Source organism: Pygocentrus nattereri, chromosome 10 (assembly GCF_015220715.1).
Source record: "Pygocentrus nattereri isolate fPygNat1 chromosome 10, fPygNat1.pri, whole genome shotgun sequence".
NCBI lineage: Eukaryota > Metazoa > Chordata > Actinopteri > Characiformes > Serrasalmidae > Pygocentrus > Pygocentrus nattereri.
In genome coordinates, this window is record NC_051220.1 from 38979194 (window position 1) to 39001324 (window position 22131).

Here is a 22131-nt window from a genome sequence, read left to right on the forward strand (position 1 = left end):
AAAACTGTTCCTAAGCAACAAAAACACATTGTTCCTCTAAACGCATGTGGGGTTTTTGTTGACTGTCTACAGCCAGTGAAGGACTGTGGACAGAGCCGGCGTAAACACCTGATTGAATAGTGAAAACAAGCACACTGACCAGCACTGACCACAGTGGAGCCCATTCACATCTTTAGCCCAATTGACACTGACACTGCAGGAGCAAAACACACCGATATATCACCACTATATAAAAATAACATGTATCTCCAGAAAACATGTCCATTAAGTGAAGGGTATTAATAGGGAGTTTGTCCTCCTTTGCTGCAGCAACAGCTTCTACTCTTCTGGGAAGGAATTACAATAGATGCTGGAACATTGCTGTGAGGATTTGATTGCGTTTAGCCATGAGGTCAGGTACTGATGTTGGGTGATTAGTTCTGGATCAATCCAACTCATCCCAAAGGTATTGGATGGCACTCCATTATTCCAAAGAACGCATCTCCACTGCTCCACAGCCCAATGCTGGGGGGCTCTAGTCTATGCTCAGCACTGGGCATGGTGATCTTAGGCTCTAGACTGTCCCATTCTACTAGCCAATACTTTTCTTTGGAGATTTTACAAGCTGGGTGACCTTAAAGTAACTGATTTCACTCATTATAAAGGCTGTCCAGATACTTTTAGACATGTTTCATGCATATATTGTTGTTACCAATCTATTAATCCATAATGATATATTTCAGGCCAGGTACATCAACGCTGTCTGCAGGTACTGCTTTCTGCTTTGAGTCAATGGAAACTACAACAAGCCCCAGATTTCCCTGCATTGCTTTGGTAAGACTGCCATCTAGTGTTAGACATTCCATTCTGACGAAGGTCACAACTGTGAGCGGCCACTGGCTTTGGCTGAAAACTCAAGTCTTATCCTTATTTATGACTTAAGTAGGAGGGAGCGTGACTTACCTTACTGTACAAAGTGCTTTTCTGAGCATGTTGTGATGTCAGTACTTAAAAAGGGCCAATAACATCCTCACTTTTTTTTAAGATAAAAGAGTTTGACCTTGTATGTAAACACTGTTGTGTGTAAACACTGTTCAAATGTCCACTGCCCCCACAGCCTGTACATATTATATTATATTATATATGCAAATCATGTATAATTATATTATATATGCAACATTATATGCAAATGAAACTGCTAAACAGCCTGTTCTGAATTTGTTTTCATCACAGAAAGCAGTGATTTTCATACATTTGTCTATTCAGCCTACATAAGGTTAGCTCCTCCTCGCTCACACTGAAGTTATAAGGAGTGTTACCACCTAGACTGCTTTTGAATGAGGCGCAATACAGGGCAGCCAATCAGAACAGAGCTCATTTACATATATCAGTAATCAAGGCATAGTAACAAAAAGAGCTTGTTTATTTCTGAGGGATCGGAAGAGGTTGGGCGGTTATTTAAAATAAGTCGGCCCTTTAAAAAACACAAACTGCATCATCCATTAAATAGAGAGTTTAATTAGTCTTGTTTCATTAGATTTAGTGGCAAGTAATATGAGAAGTGTCTAAAATAAAATATTGAACTGAATATGTCCCATTTTTTTTGTCCCAGCATATCAAATCTCAGAAACATATAAATATGCCTCAGCTTCACTGAATGTGTTTGGGATGACTTGGATAGTAAGAAAATGAAGCCAACCTCTAAGACCTCTACGTGCCTGAGGTGCCAGAATGTAGCTAAATGTGCAGCTAACTAATTTAAGGTGGAACGTGAAAATTTGAAGAAGAAGCTGGTGAATGAGAAACCGACTTTAGCTTTGCGACTTCTTAGTGTTTGACAGTTTCTCGTTGCAGATATCGGGAAGTCCATTCCGTTCCATTCCCACCAGCGAGGCAAGATTGCTGTGTGACCAGCCGTCTGCGCTGATCTTCAGGGTTAAAGGGTGAATCAGCAGTTCTACATTAACTCCAGCGTTTAAGACCATTTACTCTTAAACTGTGTTGAAGGATCAGCAGAGCTTTATTTTACTGTAGAGGAGGAGGATTTTATTATTACCTGAAAATCTCATTCAGCTGTGGAGCCACAACAGGCCAGTAAAAAGTAAGTAAGTAAGTAAGTAAGTAAGTAAGTGATACTGTTTTGATCCCACAACCGGGGAAATTTAACCCATCCATGCAAGTGAAACACCACACACACACTAGGGGGCAGTGAGCACACTTGCCCGGAGCGGTGGGCAGCCCTATCCACGGCGCCCGGGGAGCAATTGGGGGTTAGGTGTCTTGCTCAAGGACACCTCAGTCATGGACTGTCGGCGCTGGGGATTGAACCGGCAACCTTCCGGTCACAGGGCCAGATCCCTAACCTCCAGCCCACGACTGCCCCACGGCATGCAGCGCCGTAGCTGTAAGAGCATTCAGTCCCACTTTATATGAAGTGTCTCTAGTAACTGTGTAGTTACACATGAACACAATATACAACAACAATGTAACTACTGACGATTTAGGCAGTGTCACACACGGATTACAGAAGTTCAGCCTATGTAATCACACGTGTATCTTCTACAGAGAAACTTTCCTGCAGTGTTAAAGTTACATTTGAAAATAAATGTGTCATATATGTGTAATAATAATAATTGTGTGCAATAACTCAGAGGTACAATCATTTTGAACTGCTTTATAATAGATGTTTAATGTTTATTATCACAGTCACCGCCACTTTACTGTATTCAGAAGAACTTAAATCTCATACATATTGTAAATTTCTCTTTATCTTTGTTTTAAATTATTAAAGTGTTTATTCTTTTACATAAATGGTTGCAACTGTAACAACTGCAACTTCCCTCTGGGATCAATATAGGATTCTGAAATGGACGGTTCCTGCGCAGCTGTTATGTAGTTACTGTGTAATAATAGAGTAGTAATATAGACATTGCTTTGGGGAAATTCAACACATTTAATTAATGAAATAAAAGTTTCATATATAAGGGAACGTCTGCTGTTCTGTCACATTACAGACTGGTTTAAAGCTCAAACTGGTTACAGAGTCTGGTAGATACAGTGGAATTGATGTCTTAATGTAAGTTATTACATTTTATTATTGTTATTACCTTCCTTTCACACTGCTGAAAAAACTGCTGTTCCAGTCTGACTGCGAATGTTATTGCTATAACGTTATATTTATGTTATTACCCTTATGTAATTACATGAGAGAGAAGAGGCTGTTACAGCTATTAAGGCACACTTGTGTAATCACATGAGTGAATATATGTGTAATTACATAAGGTGCACTGCTACAATCATTAGTAGTTACATTGTTGTTGCACATGTTGTTCGCATGTCACGACACGATTACATTTACATTTACATTTACGGCATTTGGCTGACGCTCTTATCCAGAGCGACTTACAATTTGATCATTTTACACAATCGGCCTGACTGCATGTCTTTGGACTGTGGGAGGAAACCGGAGAACCCGGAGGAAACCCACGCAGACACGGGGAGAACATGCAAACTCCACACAGAGAGGTCCCCGGTCGCCCGGCCGGGGAATCGAACCCAGGCCCTCCTCGCTGTGAGGCGACAGCGCTACCCACCACTTATTATTAGGGACACTTAATACAACGCGGGACCGAGCGTTCTCATGACCTTGGTGTTAGTCTTCACAACCGTTGCAAGTTGTTTCTTCAGAAAGCTTTCATAAATGGAACCTCTGCGTTTTTTCTAATGCTGATCATGAATAACTTGTTCTTAATGACTGTTTTGCCTGAAAATCAAATGCAATGAAAGGTGGTCTGACTTTTTCACTTCACTGCATACAGAAACAGCCACCTGCAGTGAAACTCTGTACTTTTTCCAAACAGCGCTGATCTGCTTTCATTCAAATAACAAGGCAAGTGCGCGAAAGGCTGCGCGAAAGGTTAAAGGCTGGCTGAACGGTCTTTTTCTTTCGCTGTGGGTCTTTGAGGAACCCTACTTCACATTTCTAAGAAGTGTGACTTTGCTCCACTCCACACTATATTCTACCCACAAGGACTTGCTGTGCAATAAACGATGAAGGCCAGCTTTCTATAATGACAACTGCAAACATATAGGCTCATAAACAATGGGTCCATTAAAGCGGCGACTGAAACGGAGTTCTAAAGACACTTCAGCCGTCATTAGTACATTCAGCCCCGTAAAATAATAATTTCTTGAAACAATGAACTGAATGAACTGCAGTGGTTGCGGAAATGGAATAATTTTGTTTACCAGAGTAATTAATTACGTGCACTCCGTGTTGCGTATGAAAGTATGACAGAGCCATTTAATTATCTGCCATTTGTAACATTTATCCTTTGAAAGCACAGGGCAAATCAAAACAATTATGCCATGACATGTCTACTTTTCCAGTTACGAAGCACTCCCAAGTACATTATATTAATGAACTTTTAATTAGCAGCTGGCTTTTATTGTGTTTCCGAAGCTTTTAAATGCACAGGTACACAAACAACAAGGTCAGAAACGAGAAACTTCACAATCAGTTCTCACTGGATGAAACGAACCCCACGACTGGAGTACTAAAATCTATTATCCGTCACTCACGAAACGCCTTTTATGTCCCGCCGTAAGACTTTAATAAACATCTCAAAGGAACGTGAACGGTATTGAGACTCATCGTTTATGCAGAGGTGCCAGCGTCTTTCTCCGCTTGTGGGTTGTTTTTCAACAAATATTCAGCCTGAAACATAAAAGACAGTGAGGTTTCAGTGAAAGGAACAAACACCTTCATGCTGAATCCACACACACGATTCATTCTACCTGAATACTGTACGCGGTACTGCTCTGATAACAAGGTTAAGGATGAGGGAAAAACTCACGAGGAAGTCCACTGGATCTTCTGGGCGGATCCTGCAACATTCGATCAGGCCCTGAGTGAGGGTGGGCATCACGTCCCTCATCAGATAATGTCTCATAGGAACCGACTGAGCCTCCAGCAGCTCATCCTCCTGCCTCTTCGCCTCCTCCAGACGCTGGGACTGGGGAAAAAAAAAAAACATCATGTGCACATTAGAGAAAATCCAACAAGTACTAGAAGACAAACTTTAAGATCATCTCATTAACTCTGAGATGTACTATGGAAAAAAAGCAGTATTTTGGCAAAAAGTTTCATCCCAAAAAAAAAAGTTTTTAAATGTAGTTCAGACAAAACAGATGGAGTTCAGACCTGACGACGGCTGCTGTCGTTTTCATATACTATTACAATATTTCTGTTGTTTTAATCCTCGTTTATAGATAATGGTATGTCTCGCAGGGTCAGAAATCCCTTAGATTACTCATTTAGACTGCTTTGAAACAAATGTGCTCTCTCGTGTTATGTGTGCTTTTCAAAAACGTTTTCAATATGAAAAGAACACACGGTTTAATGTTTACTGCATCATATAGAAACATAAGTGTATTTCAACTGCAATTAAGCTGTGATTGAATACATATTACTTGCATTTAGTTGTCTTTGAGTACTTTCTTCAAACAACTTAAGCACAAGTAAATTTAAGTCCATCATTTGTAGACACTTAGAATGTACTATTAACACTACTGGATGTACTGACACACTACTTATTGAGATAGAAATGCAATAGAAATGCATCTTAATCATATTTCAGTATCACTAAATACACTTAAATGTATTCAACAAATAAAACATATTTTATAAAGGGACACAGCAAAGTGTAGTCAAATACATGCTTTATTTGTTGAATGCATTTAAGTCCTTCTAGTGATACTGCAGCAGATTTTAAAATGCATTATTAAGCACAAACCCCTGTACACACAAACATTACTAGGAGTAACTAGGAGTAGCTCATATGCAATTAAACTATATGTAATTAATGTTGAAATACATCTCCTGTGCCTACAAGTGCCTTCCTTACTGAACTGGAACAAATGATGTTGCGATGAATGAATTGCTAAGACATGAATTCTACCACACATGAAACAAGTTTTAAACGTATATTCTTGAGTGTATTTATATCTAGTTGAGTTATATTGCAACTAAAATGTGTGTAGAAGCATACTTTAAACGTTATTCCTTTAAAATATACTTTCAAATACACAGATCTAAGATGATGACGAGTAATATTTTAGTACGCTTCGGTGTGGTACGGAACACATATGACTGCTCACAGCACACTGGAGTGTAATTAAAATGTGCTATTTAAAAACATACTACGAAGACTAAAACTAAGAAGCTTACGAAAAATGCAATTCTCAAAAAACATACTATAAAAATGGATTGGTGGGGTGAATCTAACACAGTGAGCGTCAGTCAGCAACACGTCTTGGCTAAGCGGCCTCGTTTGGGGTAAGCAGTAGGGTTGGGCCGATAGATGATGTCGTGATCCATCGCCGATGGCTGACTGATGTCAGTGTTGATCCAGCATGGCGATGCCACACGCCCCTCAGAGCATGTGAGCGGAGTGGCGCATCACACGTTGCCACTCCTCACTCAAAGCCGTTCTGTTTCCCGTTCCTTGCTCAGAAGTTATAGGCTTAAAGCAATGGCCCAATCTGGAAAACTGCTGAAGGTAAACAAATACACGTCCTTTTAACACGCTCCTCTTCATCGTGCTCACAGCAAAATGGATCACGCAACACTAATTCTGTGTGATGTCTGTAAAACTGTGCTTGGTCGGTGAGAATTTCCAGTAGGTTGGTCAGAACAGCTCTGCAGCACAGACGGTGTGTGTGCTTGTCCGTCGTCTGCAAGCTGTAGAGTCACTGCTGCATCACTCATGTCAAGCAGAGGGAGTCAGTGTGGGGAAAAAAAGGACTGTCTGGTTTGCAGGACAAAGTGATATCGGAGCGATTTCGGAGCGAGAGAGAACACTGACACTCCGACTCTGTGAAAAGCCACTGTGCGCTCCAAGCAAAAATCATGCTGCTCTGCTCCGACACTCTTCCTGCTATAATCCCAGTGTCTCTGCTATAACGTAGAAAACTCTATAACGCTTTACTTACCCAGAGATCTGAAATGATGAATATGTATTCAGTGTAGAGTATTTATAGCACCTTTGTAAGACTAACCCCCCCCCCCCCCCCATGCCCCCCCACCCCATCAATGAATACTTTTACATGGACTCAATAATCGGATCATAATCGGATTTCTGCAGTTATCTGGTTATTAAAGTGGTCATGTAAACAGCATACTCTGATTTCTGAGATCGGAGTAAGGTCTGGAAATCTGATAAAGAGGCTGGATTTTAGCTCAGTAATCAGATTTCTAAGTGCATCGGATTTCTTTTGGCTTTCTCAGTCTGTGCATGTGCGAAAACAGTCCGCATTATCGTAAATAAGCAAGCAGTGTTACTGCGAGACGCTTTTGAAGCGAAGCTGAAACCGACTACATTCTTGATGAAATGAAGGATTTAAAAATTCTCCATCTTCTAGATGGTATATGTTCATATTTACTTGAATTGCACCACTCCACGTGCACTGTTGTATATAGTACTGTTGTACATGCCTTTTGTATTTTTATTTTTATTCATTCTATCTATATTTTATATTTGCATAGAGTATTTATTTATGTGGACTTAATTTTGCATGCCTATTACTACTTGTTTTTATGTTGCACCTTCATGCCGAAGCAAATTCCTAGTCTGTGAATCCTGTTCATTGACAATGGCAATAAAACTTCTGATTCTGATTCTTCTGATATTTTCAGGAAAATTGGCTCAATATTTTCTGAAAAAGCCACGGAATGAAGTTTGAGTTTTCCGTTATGTTTCCGTCACGTCGTCTTCTGTGAGTTTATTGGCTGGTTGCAGAGCAGAAATCTGATTACTGTCTGACTCCTGTCAACCTGGAGTTTCTCCATTATCTGAATACTCAAGTGAGTGTAAACGTGTTGATCAGGTTACTGACAAAATCTGATTTTCTGCAGTTTTCGATTATTAAGTGCATGCAAACGTACTTACTGTCGCAATGTTTCCCTGCAGACATAAGTCAGTTAGGTGGACACGGCCTCACACTAACTCCTGCCGTTAACCTGACGGTTCTAATCATATCCCGTCGTTACGTAAAAAGCTCAGCGCTCACCCATTCCTCCCAGCGCTGTGTTCTCTGTGCAGTCTCCTCGGCCTCCTTGCATTCCATCTCGGCCTGCCGAGCCGCCAGCTCTCTGAGCCTGATCTCCGCCTGCCTCCGCTCCTCCTGCTCCACCTCCTCTGAGCTCGGCCCATAGTTTCTGGGTTTTCCTACGCTTTTAATGACCTTTTCCATCACCAGGAGATACTCAAGGTCATCATCACTTGTGATCTCTAGAGTGAAAAAAAGGAAAAAACGCTTTTATAATTATTGTACTATTACTCCAATACTAACGGCAGTAGTATGCTAATAATATCTCATTACAGCAGAGGGGAACCCTCGGGGCCTTCAACACTTCAACAGCCTTCTGTAAAATAAAAAAGTGCATACCTTTTTTGTCTAATTTAATAGAATCATCATGCTTATTCATTTTTTTTACATATTTGGTTGAGAAAAAGGAGGTAAATTTTTGAAACACAGGAATCTGTCCAATCAGGCTTTTATTTATTTTTCTCTGTGTTCTCACTGTGTAGATCAAGCCAAGTGAGTTCTCCCAGTGGTTAGGACTTCAGGAGCTGGACAGAAGGCCTAACATGTCAGATTAACTGCTCAGAGTGGACAGTGGAATCGACCAATCACACTGTGATTTCCAAAGCGGAATTCGTTTTGCCATTGTCCCGTCAGTGAACACCAAGCCGTGAACCAAGCAGTGAACCTCTTCTCCTTCTGCCCAGCAGCTCCATCTCCAACATTCTTTGCCCAATATATCCACTATTCCTCCTCAACACATGTTCAAACCATCTCAACCTGGCCTCTCTGGCTTTATCTCCAAACTGCTCCACCTTCACTGTCCCTCTGATCTGCTCATTTCTAATCTTGTCCAGCCTTGTCACTCCCAACGAAAATCTCAGCATCCCACACACCCTTCCAGTATGAGTTAATTTAGACTGTTTCAGCAGAGACTGTGAAGAGCACTGGAATTATGTCTAACATGTGAACAAAATCTGTCTATATAGCAGAAAGATGCAACCTAGGCTCACAAATTTCTCAGCAAATGAAAACAAATCAATACTGTTTATTTACACACAGCTCTGCCCACAGGATTTCATAATAAACTGGCTAAATTTGTAAGATATTTACCATTTAAAACGCATAAGTGAAAATACGAGACACATTTCTTTTGACTAAGTTATTGTGCTCAGATTAAAATTTTTATCATCACAGACGCAAATGTGCATGTATTCCAATTATCTGCATACTTTGTTACCCCCTTTTACCCTGTTCTTCAGTGGTCAGGACCCCCATGGACCCTCACAGAGCAGGTACTATTTGGGTGGTGGATCATTCTCAGCACTGCAGTAACACGTAATGGTGGTGTGTTAGTGTGTGTTGTGCTGGTCTGAATTGATCAGACGCAGCAGTGCTGCTGGAGTTTTTAAACACTGTGTCCACTCACTGTCCACTCTATTAGACACTCCTACCTTGTCAGTCCACCTTGTAGATGTAAAGTCAGAGACGACAGCTCATCTGCTGCTGCACAGTTTGTGTTGGTCATCCTCTAGTCCTTCATCAGTGGTCACAGGACGCTGCCCACAGGACGCTGGAGGCTGGACATTTTTGGTTGGTGGACTATTCTCAGTCCAGCAGTGACACGGAGGTGTTTAAAAACTCCAGCACTGCTGTGCCTGATCCACTCAGACCAACGCAACACACACTAACACAGCACCTGTCACCGCAGTGCTGAGAATGACCCACCACCCAAATAGTACCTGCTCTGTGAGGGTACAAGGGGGTCCTGTCCACTGAAGAACAGGGTAACAAAGTATCAGAGAAACAGATGGACTACAGTCTGTAACTGTAGAACTAAACTGCAGCTATACAGTAAGTGGAGCTGATAAAATGGACAATGAGCATAGAAACAAGGAGATGGTTGTAATGTTATGCCTGATGGGTGTATATTTGTGTATATATGCGTCTGCAGCAGAGGCGTAGGCCATTTGTTATTCAGGCCTACCTATGTGCTCAGTGAGAATCTCTAGCTCATCAAAGTAGTTGAGAACAGTTTCATCCTCTGAGTTTTTCTCTCTGAAGCTGACCAGACGATGCAGGAACTTGTCCTGAGAATATGACGTCCCCTCCACTACGCTCTCGGGCAGGTTCAACACACGCTTCTTCAGGAGTGCATCAGTGGCGTCCAGAGAGAAGACAAACTCTAAAGACACAGAGAAACGAGGGACCAGTCAGGATGAGCCAGCTTCCCAACTTCACCAAGTTTCAGCATCGGCAGCCGTGCAGTGCAGTGAAGAACAATTCTTAGTAAATCTACTGTGTTTGTTTTTGTATCTCTGATGATCTAATCCTCATTTCAAAAAGGCATTTTAATTATTATTCTAATTCCCTGAGTTCTGCCAATCATTTATATCAGCAAACAAAACTGGCCAATAAATCTGACCTGGGATGAGTTTCTTGTGGTGTGGAGGGATTTTTGACCGCACGTCTTCCATTCCATCGTCGTCATCATCAGCTGTATAATATAATATCCATTATGAAAAACAACTGTAATGAATTTAGCATCAGTGAATGAATGAATAAAGGAATGACTTCTTTTCCTCACCAGAAAACAGCTCTTTAGCCTGCTCATACGTCTTTGGAAAGCCGTCCAAAACAAAGCCTTGATTTCTACATGGCTTTGACATCAGTTTGTCCCTCATGATGCGGATAATGTGCTGGTCATCCAAACGGCCTGAATAGAGGAATGACGCATCTAGTAAAGCTGCCTGCAGTCGTATTGATTGTAGTTTTAAAACCATCGTGAACATCTGTAAAAACAACTACCTAAAACCTTCTGAGAGTGACAGTACATGACTTTAATCAGTAGCTTGGATCTTTTAAAGGGCCCATATGGAAAATCAACTCCCCACTGCTTTATAACACAAAAGATGTTGATGTAGTGTAGAGAGATGGATGGATGGATGGATGGATGCATAAGATAGATAGATAGATAGATAGATAGATAGATAGATAGATAGATAGATAGATAGATAGATAGATAGATAATCTTACATACTGTATTAGGAAGAAATAAAAATAATAGAAAAACTGACATAAATTAGGAATATAATAATCAGAAATAAAAAAATAATAGACATAAGTATTTATATGAGAGCAGGTACTGCACTGAGTGGTATGAGGTAATTACAACACAATGAGTATAAAGAGAACTAGGAATAGCAGCAGTATTTACAATTTAAAAGTGCACAGTGAGCGTCATTACAGTAGCGGTTATGATGCATTACACAGGGTGTAAACACTTTTGTCTTTGTGAGGTCACAAAACCTGCATGTACAGTACTGTGCGAAAGTCTTAGGCACCCAAGACACATTTTCAAAATCTATTTATCTGTGTAGTTTGTGTTTATTTGCTGAGAAAAGTGTTAATATTTGTATAAACAAAATGTACAGAATATTAATTAATAATGAGATACATATATATATATATATAATATGGATGTTGGTGTGTTTGTTTACCCATTTCCAGGCCTCTCCTCGAGGAAGTCCAGTATTACATGTAGTTAAAAAGCAGCTCCTGGTTTGACCAATCAGTGCTCAGTAAATTGAGCTCATGATGTAATTGATGATATTAACGAGTCTCTGTGGCGGCTGTGAAGGTGTGAAGGAAAAATATGGACCCAAAAATTTCTTGTTACTGTTTATTGTTTTTCTGTTTATTTGAATTATGAATACGACTTTATTCTACTGTATATTGTGATAAACTCACTGCTGAGGTACAACTGCTTAAAAATTTGCTTAGATGCCTAAAACCTTTGCACAGTACTGCATATATAGCCACCTATTCAGTCAGCTGTTTAGCTCCACCCACCCTGAAGTTACAAGGAGTGTTTCAGCCTGGACAGCTTTTGTGAATGAGTGAGATACAGGGCAGCCAATCAGAATAGAGGTCATTTACATATATCAACTTTAAAGGCACAGTAACAGAAATAGCCAGTTCAATTCGACGAGATTAAGAAAGGTTGGAAAATGATCATGTAAAAATGAATCATGACTGTTTTTAGCACATAAAATCACACAAATGCTATAAATGGACCTCAGGGGAAAAATAAAATACACAAAAAATGTACAATATGGTGTATATATAACACATCCAGTCATGCATGCCGAATTACTTACAGCCAGGATCAACAAACATGTTTTTTATTACCCATTGTTTTCTCTAGCAAGGAGAGAGAGACTGGAGGCTGAAAAGCTGGAACTGTTTTGATTGTTGTTTATATTCTGCTTCGTCCTTGTGGACCAGTAAAGTGCTTTTTCCACTCTAGTCTCCCAAGAAGGGAAATACATGTGTTTGTTTCAGCGTCTCTGGTCCTGCATGTGATGTCCTTGGGGTTCCACATGTGCTACACAGATATAATGATCTGCCATCTTCACTGGATACAGTCAATAAAAATACTGAAAGTGTTTTTGTTTACCCTTCACTCCTACTGTAGTCCTGGATTTTGAGTGGTGGGGAGTGAATACTAACATGACCTCACTCTCAAATTTATGCCTCTTGGTTAAAGGGGAACTTCAAACGTCTAATTCAGTGGCTGAGATGTAAACTTAGTCATTCAGGGTGGTTTGATGTAAAATGGTTTATTGTTGAGAAAATGATTGACTTTTGGTGCTATTAGGAACCAGGGGTTACAATATTTACAATATTAATGAAGCCATTTTATTTATGACCAACCAAATCATCTAAGATTTTTAGAATGTTGATAATGTTAAAATATATATAAATCTGAAATAATCTGAAATATATATATATATGGGGGAAAAAAGTCTGGTTCCATTGACTTGCATTAAAAGTAGAGTGTGTTTTCATCTTGTCCTGTAAAGTTACAATTTTGGAGATATAAGGTTTTGATCCAACAACAGCAATATTTTATATATATATATATATATATATATATATATATATATATATATATATATATATATATATATATATATATAAATTTAGTTATACCACAGAGGCTTTATCCAAAAGTCATAACTTTTTAGATAAAGACAACAGACTTTTATGACTTTTTAGATAAAGCCTCTGTGGTATAACTAAATTTGGCTTGTTGGAAAACCTCAATTTCAAAAACACTTGTAAGAATGTGAATAATCAGCTGACAAAGATAATTTATTGTTTTAAAAAAATGACCATATTCACCTGTAGTGTCTCCCTTTAATTTGCCTAAAGTGTAAAATATATCTGTCTATATGAAGAGAGCAGGAGCATGATTTGCCGGAAGCATCTCTTTATTACCTTCATTCTGCTCCATGTTCTCTTTGAGGGTCTCCAGAAACTCCTGTGCTTCTGCTAATGATTCATCGTTCTCATCATCAATGTCCTCCTCTGCACGGACATACGCCTCCTGCAGCAAGAAAACTCGGTCTCAACAAAGCCATAAAACACTCATACAGATTTTTTTTTTTTTTTTGCTAAATTTGTTTAAATGCTTGAGGTCAAATGAGGTCACAGGTGCTATTATAGTGGCATACTAGGTTAGTGAGGGTCTCAGCGATGGTCTCTTTGAGTTTGACATGGTGCAGTTTGTAATGCTTGCATATCTTGTCAGCTACAGTGCTTTTCCCAACAGCAGGAGGCCCCAGAACACAGATGCGGACAGGCTGGAAAAACAGGGAAAAAAACAGATGTTAGACTTTGTTTACACCTGGTCTCTTCATGTGATTAGCATCTGGATTGTATCCTGATAAGATTTTAGCCTCATGCATTTTCACTTAGTAGTCAGATGTGTCTCTGGTTATTCGGACTGAAATCTGATTGCTGTCTGGGACAGAATATGCAAATCGACTGCACTGCAGAGGGAGGAGTTTGGGTAGTACTGGGAGGGGCCTTGGTTGTGTCTTGGGTGCAGTTACACTGACGTGGCTTAAGCAAATTCAGATATAATCCTGATATTCAAGATGCACAGAGAGAACAGGTGAACACTTCAGCAGTATTTTCTCCAGTTTTGTTTTGCGTTTTGATTTTCATTTAGTTCCAGTTAGTCTTAATGGTGTGTTACTAGTTTTAGTTTAGTTTTAATTTAGCTTCAGTTTTAGCTTCATGATCATAATGTCTCTAACATTACCAAAAACATACAATCAGGTGTTTCTAAGCTTTTGACTGGTATAGTAGATTGTGATTAATGTGAAACACATTTTAAAATACTAGCAGGCCCTGTTTGACCTTCACCTACCAGCAGTCCTCTTGCAAGCTTGTATTCCTCTGTGACTCGTTCAGCGTTTTCAACAATGCCGTTTTCACAAACCCAGCGGAGGTTAAAATTCTCTTTCAGAAAAACTGCCTCCATTCGAAGATCAACAAACAAGGAATCAATGTCTGTTTGCTTGAAAAAGAAATAAAGATTCTTAGAAAGCCAGTCACAAGAAGCTGATACCTGTTAATCAATATCAAAACGTGACTACAGTGACTTCTAACATGCGCAAAAGGCACCAAGTACTACAACTCAACTTTCATTGTGATTAATATTCCAGAATAACATTGATATTAAACTTACCGTCAAGTCCTGTGTGAGATATACATCCTCCTTCGGAACTTTCTGGATTTTTCCTGGGCCAAAAAGTGCTATTGCCTATTGCACAAACAGAGAACAGGGCTTGAGAGCATTGATAGAAAAGCAAGGAAAAAACATCTCTAACATGCTGCTTAGGAAAACTCACCCTGGTGATGTCCTCCATGGTATTTTTGGAATCATCCACAGCAAGAAAGTACTGAGGTTTGGGCTTATGGTCAATTATGTTCTGGACAACACTTTAGAGAAACACACAAAAGACTGCAAATATACATGTGAAATGGATAAAACACCAACACATCACCACAAGATTCAGGGCCATTTCTTCCTATAAGCCAAATAAGTGATCATTTAGTTCCCCCAAGAAGCCATGAGGCCCTGTGAGCATGCACTATTTGTACATGTATTTTATTTCCATACACAATTTAAAATATAGTATTTCTCATTTATATAGTTTCTGCCTGATTAGAATTTCAAAGTTTTGGGGATTTGGTGAAGGATGTGAGTGAATTATCTACTATTGTCATCACATGTTCATCAATACGGGGTTGATTTTGCGTTAGAGACCAAAACATCGATCCAGACCGTCTTTTTGACTCTGTACGTGTGATGTTTATAGGTAAAGACGTATGATGTTGTCCAAAAAATCTCCCAACCTGACACCTCTAACTTTTAAACACTTATTTCAGGCTGTACAGGATGACCTGCAGCAGCGCACACTCACCATATTTTAGCCTGCTTTTTATCTCCTGATATAGCAGTGCTGCTTCTTACATAGTGCAGCTTTATGAAATGGCTTTGAATATATATCAATAACATCCAAACACTACTGACCTAGCCAGATCCTTGATGTGAATAGCAGGAATGATATTGGAACCCTCTCCAAACACGGGCACCCTCGGAACCTCCCCCTGCCAGGACGTCTACAGAGAACAGACAGAAATGTGCAATAGCCAATTACAAGCATACAGTAATAAGAGCTAGTTTATTAAAAATTCCCAAGATGACGTACAAAAAGACTGATAAGGCAGCCTTCAGGAAATCTTTACTCATTAATATCACACACACATCATGTTTTTATATTTTAAAAGCTGCTACAAACATTTCAAGTTTGCCATATTATTAGCTGTATTTTTCTATTCTGTTTTATTCTGAGATATTTTCCTATAATATTTCATTCATGTTTCTTTTTCTAGCTGCTTTCTTTCATGACACAGACATGATGTTCTTTTGATGTTCTATTTTTTTCACACAGCATATATATTTACTATTTCTTTTTCACTTATATTTTACTGTTTTATTTAAATATGCAGTGAAATAACCTGAACTGCACTGTTATGGATAAAATATGCTACATTAACCATTATTTTTTTTTCATGAAATATTAAACAATCAATCATCTACATACTGATAAGGAGCGAAAGAAGAAGCTACCTTAAAAAAGAAATGAAACACTTGCTCTTCCATTCCGTACTGCAGTCCAGAGGCAACAACATAAGTAGAGAAACGGGACGGATTCTGAAATTCATGATAAATAGTGTAAATATCAAACGACACAGAAACTAGAAACAGTTATTACTGACTACTGGATTGGGGAAAAAATTAATTAAATGAATTAGAGCATCAGTGGCTGGTTGTATACAGGCTAGTGGTGGCGTAAATATTAGTAAGTTGGGGTTTATGCATTACTAAAGCAAAACGAGTTGCTCCACACAAACTAGCTGGAACATTGAGCTTAGTAGTCATTAAACCTTTACATGTCCCCCTAAGCGGGTGCATTTTAAGCAAACCACCAGAAACCACATAGAAAGCACAAAAAAGACCAAAATCATGACTTTTTTGGTGAACTAAGCTGAAAATTCCTGTTGTCAGAAGAAAATCTCCATTTTTTGATGTTTTTCATTTTTTCAGTTTTTCAAATGATTTGAAAATACCTCTTATCCTTTACATTATATCTAAATTTCATGATGAACGGACTAAAAGAAGCAGCCCAAAATGACTTTGAACAAATTCTGGTTCCATTGACTTCCATTAAAAGTAGAGTAGGTTTTTTCCTTCTCCTGCAAAGTTACCATTTTGGAGACACAAGGTTTTCTTCCATCAACAGTGATATACCGTGATTTTTACTTACAGCTTTAGTCATCGTTCTGGTTTAAACTCCAAACATGGAGCTAAACACACACAGCTCCAGCTCAGTGAGACTCAGCAGTTGCATTAATGGCTAAACTGCGGCTGCTGCTGTGTTGGTCAGCCAGAAGCCATAATTTAAAAACAAATATGTGTATTTGGTTGTCTCAGAATAAACAGACAGTGACTACAGATAATTCGTTTTATTCAGTTTAACTTGTACACATCAGTCTCTTCTGCTATTCTATTTTTTTTTTCTGCTGAAAAAGTCAGAGCAGGCTGCCATCATGTTTCCATGGCAACCGGTTTACTGATGTTCCTGATGTCATGATGTTAAAGCGTCACATGCATTATTAGTTAGTTAGTACTAGTTAAGACTTGACTTACAGATTTAGATTTGTGGCAAAGGCTTAGTAAAGACTTTACACACAAAGTATAAACCTGTGCAAAACCAGTGCAACTCAGGCCAGGAGAACAACCATTCATCCATCTCACTAAACGTAGGCAGTGCTCACAGTTTTCCCCAGTTTAACCACAAGCTTCTCCAAAGTGATATGATCTTTAAAGTTGGGATGTGCTTTCCGACTCCTGTAGTCCTCCTCCGTGAAAGGAATCTCTGGATCATCCTAAAATAAAAACACGCTTAGTGTACACAGCAGAGACTGGGGTGTGTTTTTTGATTGACAGCTACAGTAGCTACACTTACATGCAGCTTATTAATCCTTTAAAAATCAGACTAAGAGATCAGACCCCCCCCCCAAATGTCACTGGATCTTTTAAGGTTGTTAGACCTGTGTTAAACTGTGTTAAAGCTGCACTATGTAAGCTGCAGAAGAGCATTTTGCAACATGAGTTTTGATTCAGACCCCCAGGAGTGGCTGAATCTGACGATTATGGGTGTGTTGAAAGAGCATTTGAAGAGAATGTAAGTGAATTATCTACTACAGCTTTAATCTAATTTATTGTATATATGCAGTCACTGTTATTACAAGACACAGTAATCTTGTTTCAGATCAAACCAAACGTGGCGTTAAAAGCTTTTCCAAAGGCAGCCAAAAGCATTAACATTGCTGTCTATGCACGGGTGTGAACCACAGTCGCCAGCCTGCAAAGCCACAGCTTTAGCCACTACACTGTTCAATCACCATGTAGTAACCACTTATCAACATAATTAAGAGCTTGATGGACTCTCATATGAATATTTTGTTGACAATAATGAAAACTTGATGTAGTTATTAACATTCTTTATTGCTATCACTATGTTTTTCTGTTTTTAAAATAACTACATTATAGAATCTTAAAGAGATTATCAGTGTTTTTATTGGTGGTTTCTTCAGCGCTGTGGTGGTGCATACAGGTCGGAGTGACTGAGGAGAAGCACAGGCAGCCGGTATTACATCAGAGAGGGCGCCCAAGAACTACAAACCTCATTAAATTCAAATGCGCATGTTTTTCAAATCACAATCAAATTTCTCAGTTTCAATATTTGATATCAGTCAGTTCAGTCCTTACTGGATCAACCGGCTTACTCAGCGCCCACGTCATGACCGTCGAGATCAGGATGAACATCTTGGGTCCAGAAAATGCCTCTATTTCCTTGTGAAGAGCTACAAACGACAATCGACAAAAGAGAAAATAATCAACATCGGAAGACCTTTACTTCTCTAGGATGAAGAAGAGAGCGGGCGAAAATCGTGGCTGACCCCCTCAGACCCAGGTCACTCTCTCTTGCAGCGGTTTCCATCTCAGCAGGGAGAATGAAAGTGAGAGACTCAGACCAACCGCTAGACTACAGCTTCTTTCCCCAGAACATCTCCTCTTAAACGAGGAACCTCCTCACATGCTACTGTATATACCATAATTCTTCTGAATAAGTGCCCCTCCCACTTTCCTCTAAATACAATGGCTATGTTGTTACCCCTGGTTCCTCTCACCACCAACACCATAGAGAAATCTCTACAATTAACTATTTCATTTCAAAATACTTTGAATTGTTTTACACTAAGCAAATGAATTACGCAGACATTCTGGTGAAATTCCCATTTAAGCCACAAAACCACTGAAACAACCAACATAGTGTTAGACACATAGTCAGAGATACCTGAGACTGCCCAAGAAGCTTCATCTATCTCATGAGCATGCTCGGTTATGTTATAAATGATGACATCAGACTCCATCAGGTGATGGAAAAGCTCTTCATGTGTTACGTTCTGCAAAAACAGATTAATAAAATGAAAATTAAGCAAAAATACAAAGAAAATAAGTCAATAAAAATAACAAGACAATAGAACTGCTCACATTTAAATCAGATAACAGATTACATTACACACAATTAACAAAGAACATGCTGACCTGAACTGGACACACGGATGTGTTACGAACTTCTCTTCACTCATTTGTTTGTGAGTGGAGCTATATAAACCTTCAGGCCTGCATTCTTTACTCACTGTATATTCTGCTGCAATAAAACTGGATTTCTGCTCCTCTGATTTGGCTGAAGTAGTTCCAACAACCTGGAAAGTTCCTTGTTTGGATTTGTTTGCTGGCTCATCTTGTACTGTTTCCTCGTCCTCCGAATCTGGACCTGCCTCGTCGATAAGGGACGCTCCAACAACACATGAATCTAAATACTGTTTAAAAAGAAAAAGAAGAAGCAAAAGAAAGACACTGGAAAAAAGAACGCTCATGAGGTGGATAGTGGCCCACATTCAGAAAACTTCTGCTTCTTTCAAATAAATTAGTGAGGAAAGGAAACGACGTCTTACTCAGTTCCACTTTAGTCAATAAGATTTGGTTCCTAATGACTTTTTGTAAGTTTAATTTCATTCTGATCTGCTCTATTTTACTTTTGAGGTTTAACGTGTTATTTTAAACCAAGACTGCACCAAAATGAGACAAATAGAGCTTAACAAATTTCAGTTCCTATGCTGAAAGATGCTGGATGGACTGAGAAGTTCCACTGCAGTTCTATTAGTTACTCAGTAGTTTTTTTTACCTGATACTTTTGTACTTGTACTCAGTTTGTTTTCTGATACATTTTCCTGTGGTTATTTTTTACTATTACACAGTAAGCATACATACAACATACAGTAACATCATATAACAACTACACGTCAACTAATATTACTACTTTTCCCCAAAAATGTTTGCTTAATCAATTCTGATAAACAGTTGTAACATATTTGGTTTCAAGAGTATTTTCTGTGGATGCATTTTTCCCCTAGAACAGTGGAGCCACTGTCTTTTGCCATGGTCTCATCGCAGAGTGGTGACTATTACTGTAGTATTATTGTTGTAATGGAAAGATAAACAAAAAGGTTAAGAGAAGTTAACTAGAGGAGTTAGAGACGTTAACTAGAGGAGTTAGAGACGTTAACTAGAGGAGTTAGAGATGTTAACTAGGAGTTAGAGACGTTAACTAGAGGAGTTAGTGATGTTAACTAGAGGAGTTAGAGATGTTAACTAGAGGAGTTAGTGATGTTAACTAGAGGAGTTAGAGATGTTAACTAGAGGAGTTAGAGGAGTTAACTAGAGGAGTTAGAGAAGTTAACTAGAGGAGTTAGAGACGTTAACTAGAGGAGTTAGAGACGTTAACTAGAGGAGTTAGAGATGTTAACTAGGAGTTAGCGAAGTTAACTAGAGGAGTTAGAGGAGTTAACTAGAGGAGTTAGAGAAGTTAACTAGAGGAGTTAGAGATGTTAACTAGAGGAGTTAGAGACATTAACTAGAGGAGTTAGTGATGTTAACTAGAGGAGTTAGAGAAGTTAACTAGAGGAGTTAGAGACATTAACTAGAGGAGTTAGTGATGTTAACTAGAGGAGTTAGAGATGTTAACTAGAGGAGTTAGTGATGTTAACTAGGAGTTAGAGACGTTAACTAGAGGAGTTAGAGACGTTAACTAGAGGAGTTAGAGACGTTAACTAGAGGAGTTAGAGATGTTAACTAGGAGTTAGAGACGTTAACTAGAGGAGTTAGTGATGTTAACTAGAGGAGTTAGAGATGTTAACTAGAGGAGTTAGTGATGTTAACTAGAGGAGTTAGAGATGTTAACTAGAGGAGTTAGAGGAGTTAACTAGAGGAGTTAGAGAAGTTAACTAGAGGAGTTAGAGACGTTAACTAGAGGAGTTAGAGACGTTAACTAGAGGAGTTAGAGACATTAACTAGAGGAGTTAGAGACGTTAACTAGAGGAGTTAGAGACGTTAACTAGAGGAGTTAGAGATGTTAACTAGGAGTTAGAGATGTTAACTAGAGGAGTTAGAGACGTTAACTAGAGGAGTTAGAGACGTTAACTAGAGGAGTTAGAGATGTTAACTAGGAGTTAGAGACGTTAACTAGAGGAGTTAGTGATGTTAACTAGAGGAGTTAGAGATGTTAACTAGAGGAGTTAGTGATGTTAACTAGAGGAGTTAGAGATGTTAACTAGAGGAGTTAGAGGAGTTAACTAGAGGAGTTAGAGAAGTTAACTAGAGGAGTTAGAGACGTTAACTAGAGGAGTTAGAGACGTTAACTAGAGGAGTTAGAGATGTTAACTAGGAGTTAGCGAAGTTAACTAGAGGAGTTAGAGGAGTTAACTAGAGGAGTTAGAGAAGTTAACTAGAGGAGTTAGAGATGTTAACTAGAGGAGTTAGAGACATTAACTAGAGGAGTTAGTGATGTTAACTAGAGGAGTTAGAGAAGTTAACTAGGAGTTAGAGACGTTAACTAGAGGAGTTAGTGATGTTAACTAGAGGAGTTAGAGATGTTAACTAGAGGAGTTAGTGATGTTAACTAGAGGAGTTAGAGATGTTAACTAGAGGAGTTAGTGATGTTAACTAGAGGAGTTAGAGGAGTTAACTAGAGGAGTTAGTGATGTTAACTAGAGGAGTTAGAGGAGTTAACTAGAGGAGTTAATGATGTTAACTAGAGGAGTTAGAGATGTTAACTAGGAGTTAGTTGAGTTAACTAGAGGAGTTAGAGAAGTTAACTAGAGGAGTTAGTGATGTTAACTAGGAGTTAGAGATGTTAACTAGAGGAGTTAGAGATGTTAACTAAGAGTTAGAGGCGTTAACTAGAGGAGTTAGTGATGTTAACTAGAGGAGTTAGAGACGTCAGTATTCAGAGTTCAGAGGTCAGAGGTCAGTGGTCAGTATTCGCCGCTATGGCTAATCGATTTGAGCGTAATGATCTGTAATCTGATCTGTGAGGATGAAGAGGGTCTGGGGTAAGGGTGTAAACTGTGAGGAGCGGCTCACCTGTGCGATGTGTTTTGATGTGTAGGTGTGAATGCTGTGGATGAAAACCCGCTTAGAGTGCCGGACTCTCTCCTCTCCGCCCGCCATGTCTGTTGTTACTCGGTTGCTAAGTAACGAGCTCCACGGTGACGTAAGGACTACGGGCGCTGTGC

At 39.2% G+C, this 22131-nt stretch overlaps 1 protein-coding gene across 1 annotated transcript; it reads right to left on the reverse strand.

Moving 5' to 3' along the window:
- Positions 1–4390: 4390 nt before the first annotated feature.
- ak7b (adenylate kinase 7b) lies at positions 4391–22081 on the reverse strand. The gene is made up of 18 exons (XM_017711272.2): positions 21980–22081; positions 19195–19377; positions 18849–18957; positions 18260–18354; positions 17263–17373; positions 16055–16138; positions 15455–15543; positions 14769–14859; positions 14606–14680; positions 14285–14434; positions 13584–13712; positions 13348–13456; positions 10652–10780; positions 10490–10561; positions 10052–10249; positions 8050–8270; positions 4836–4994; positions 4391–4696 (listed from the first exon to the last, which is right to left on the reverse strand). Exons 1-18 carry the CDS (start codon positions 22064–22066, stop codon positions 4637–4639), a joined length of 2151 nt encoding a protein of 716 aa, XP_017566761.1. The 5' UTR covers positions 22067–22081; the 3' UTR covers positions 4391–4636.
- Between the last annotated feature and the right edge of the window lie 50 nt (positions 22082–22131).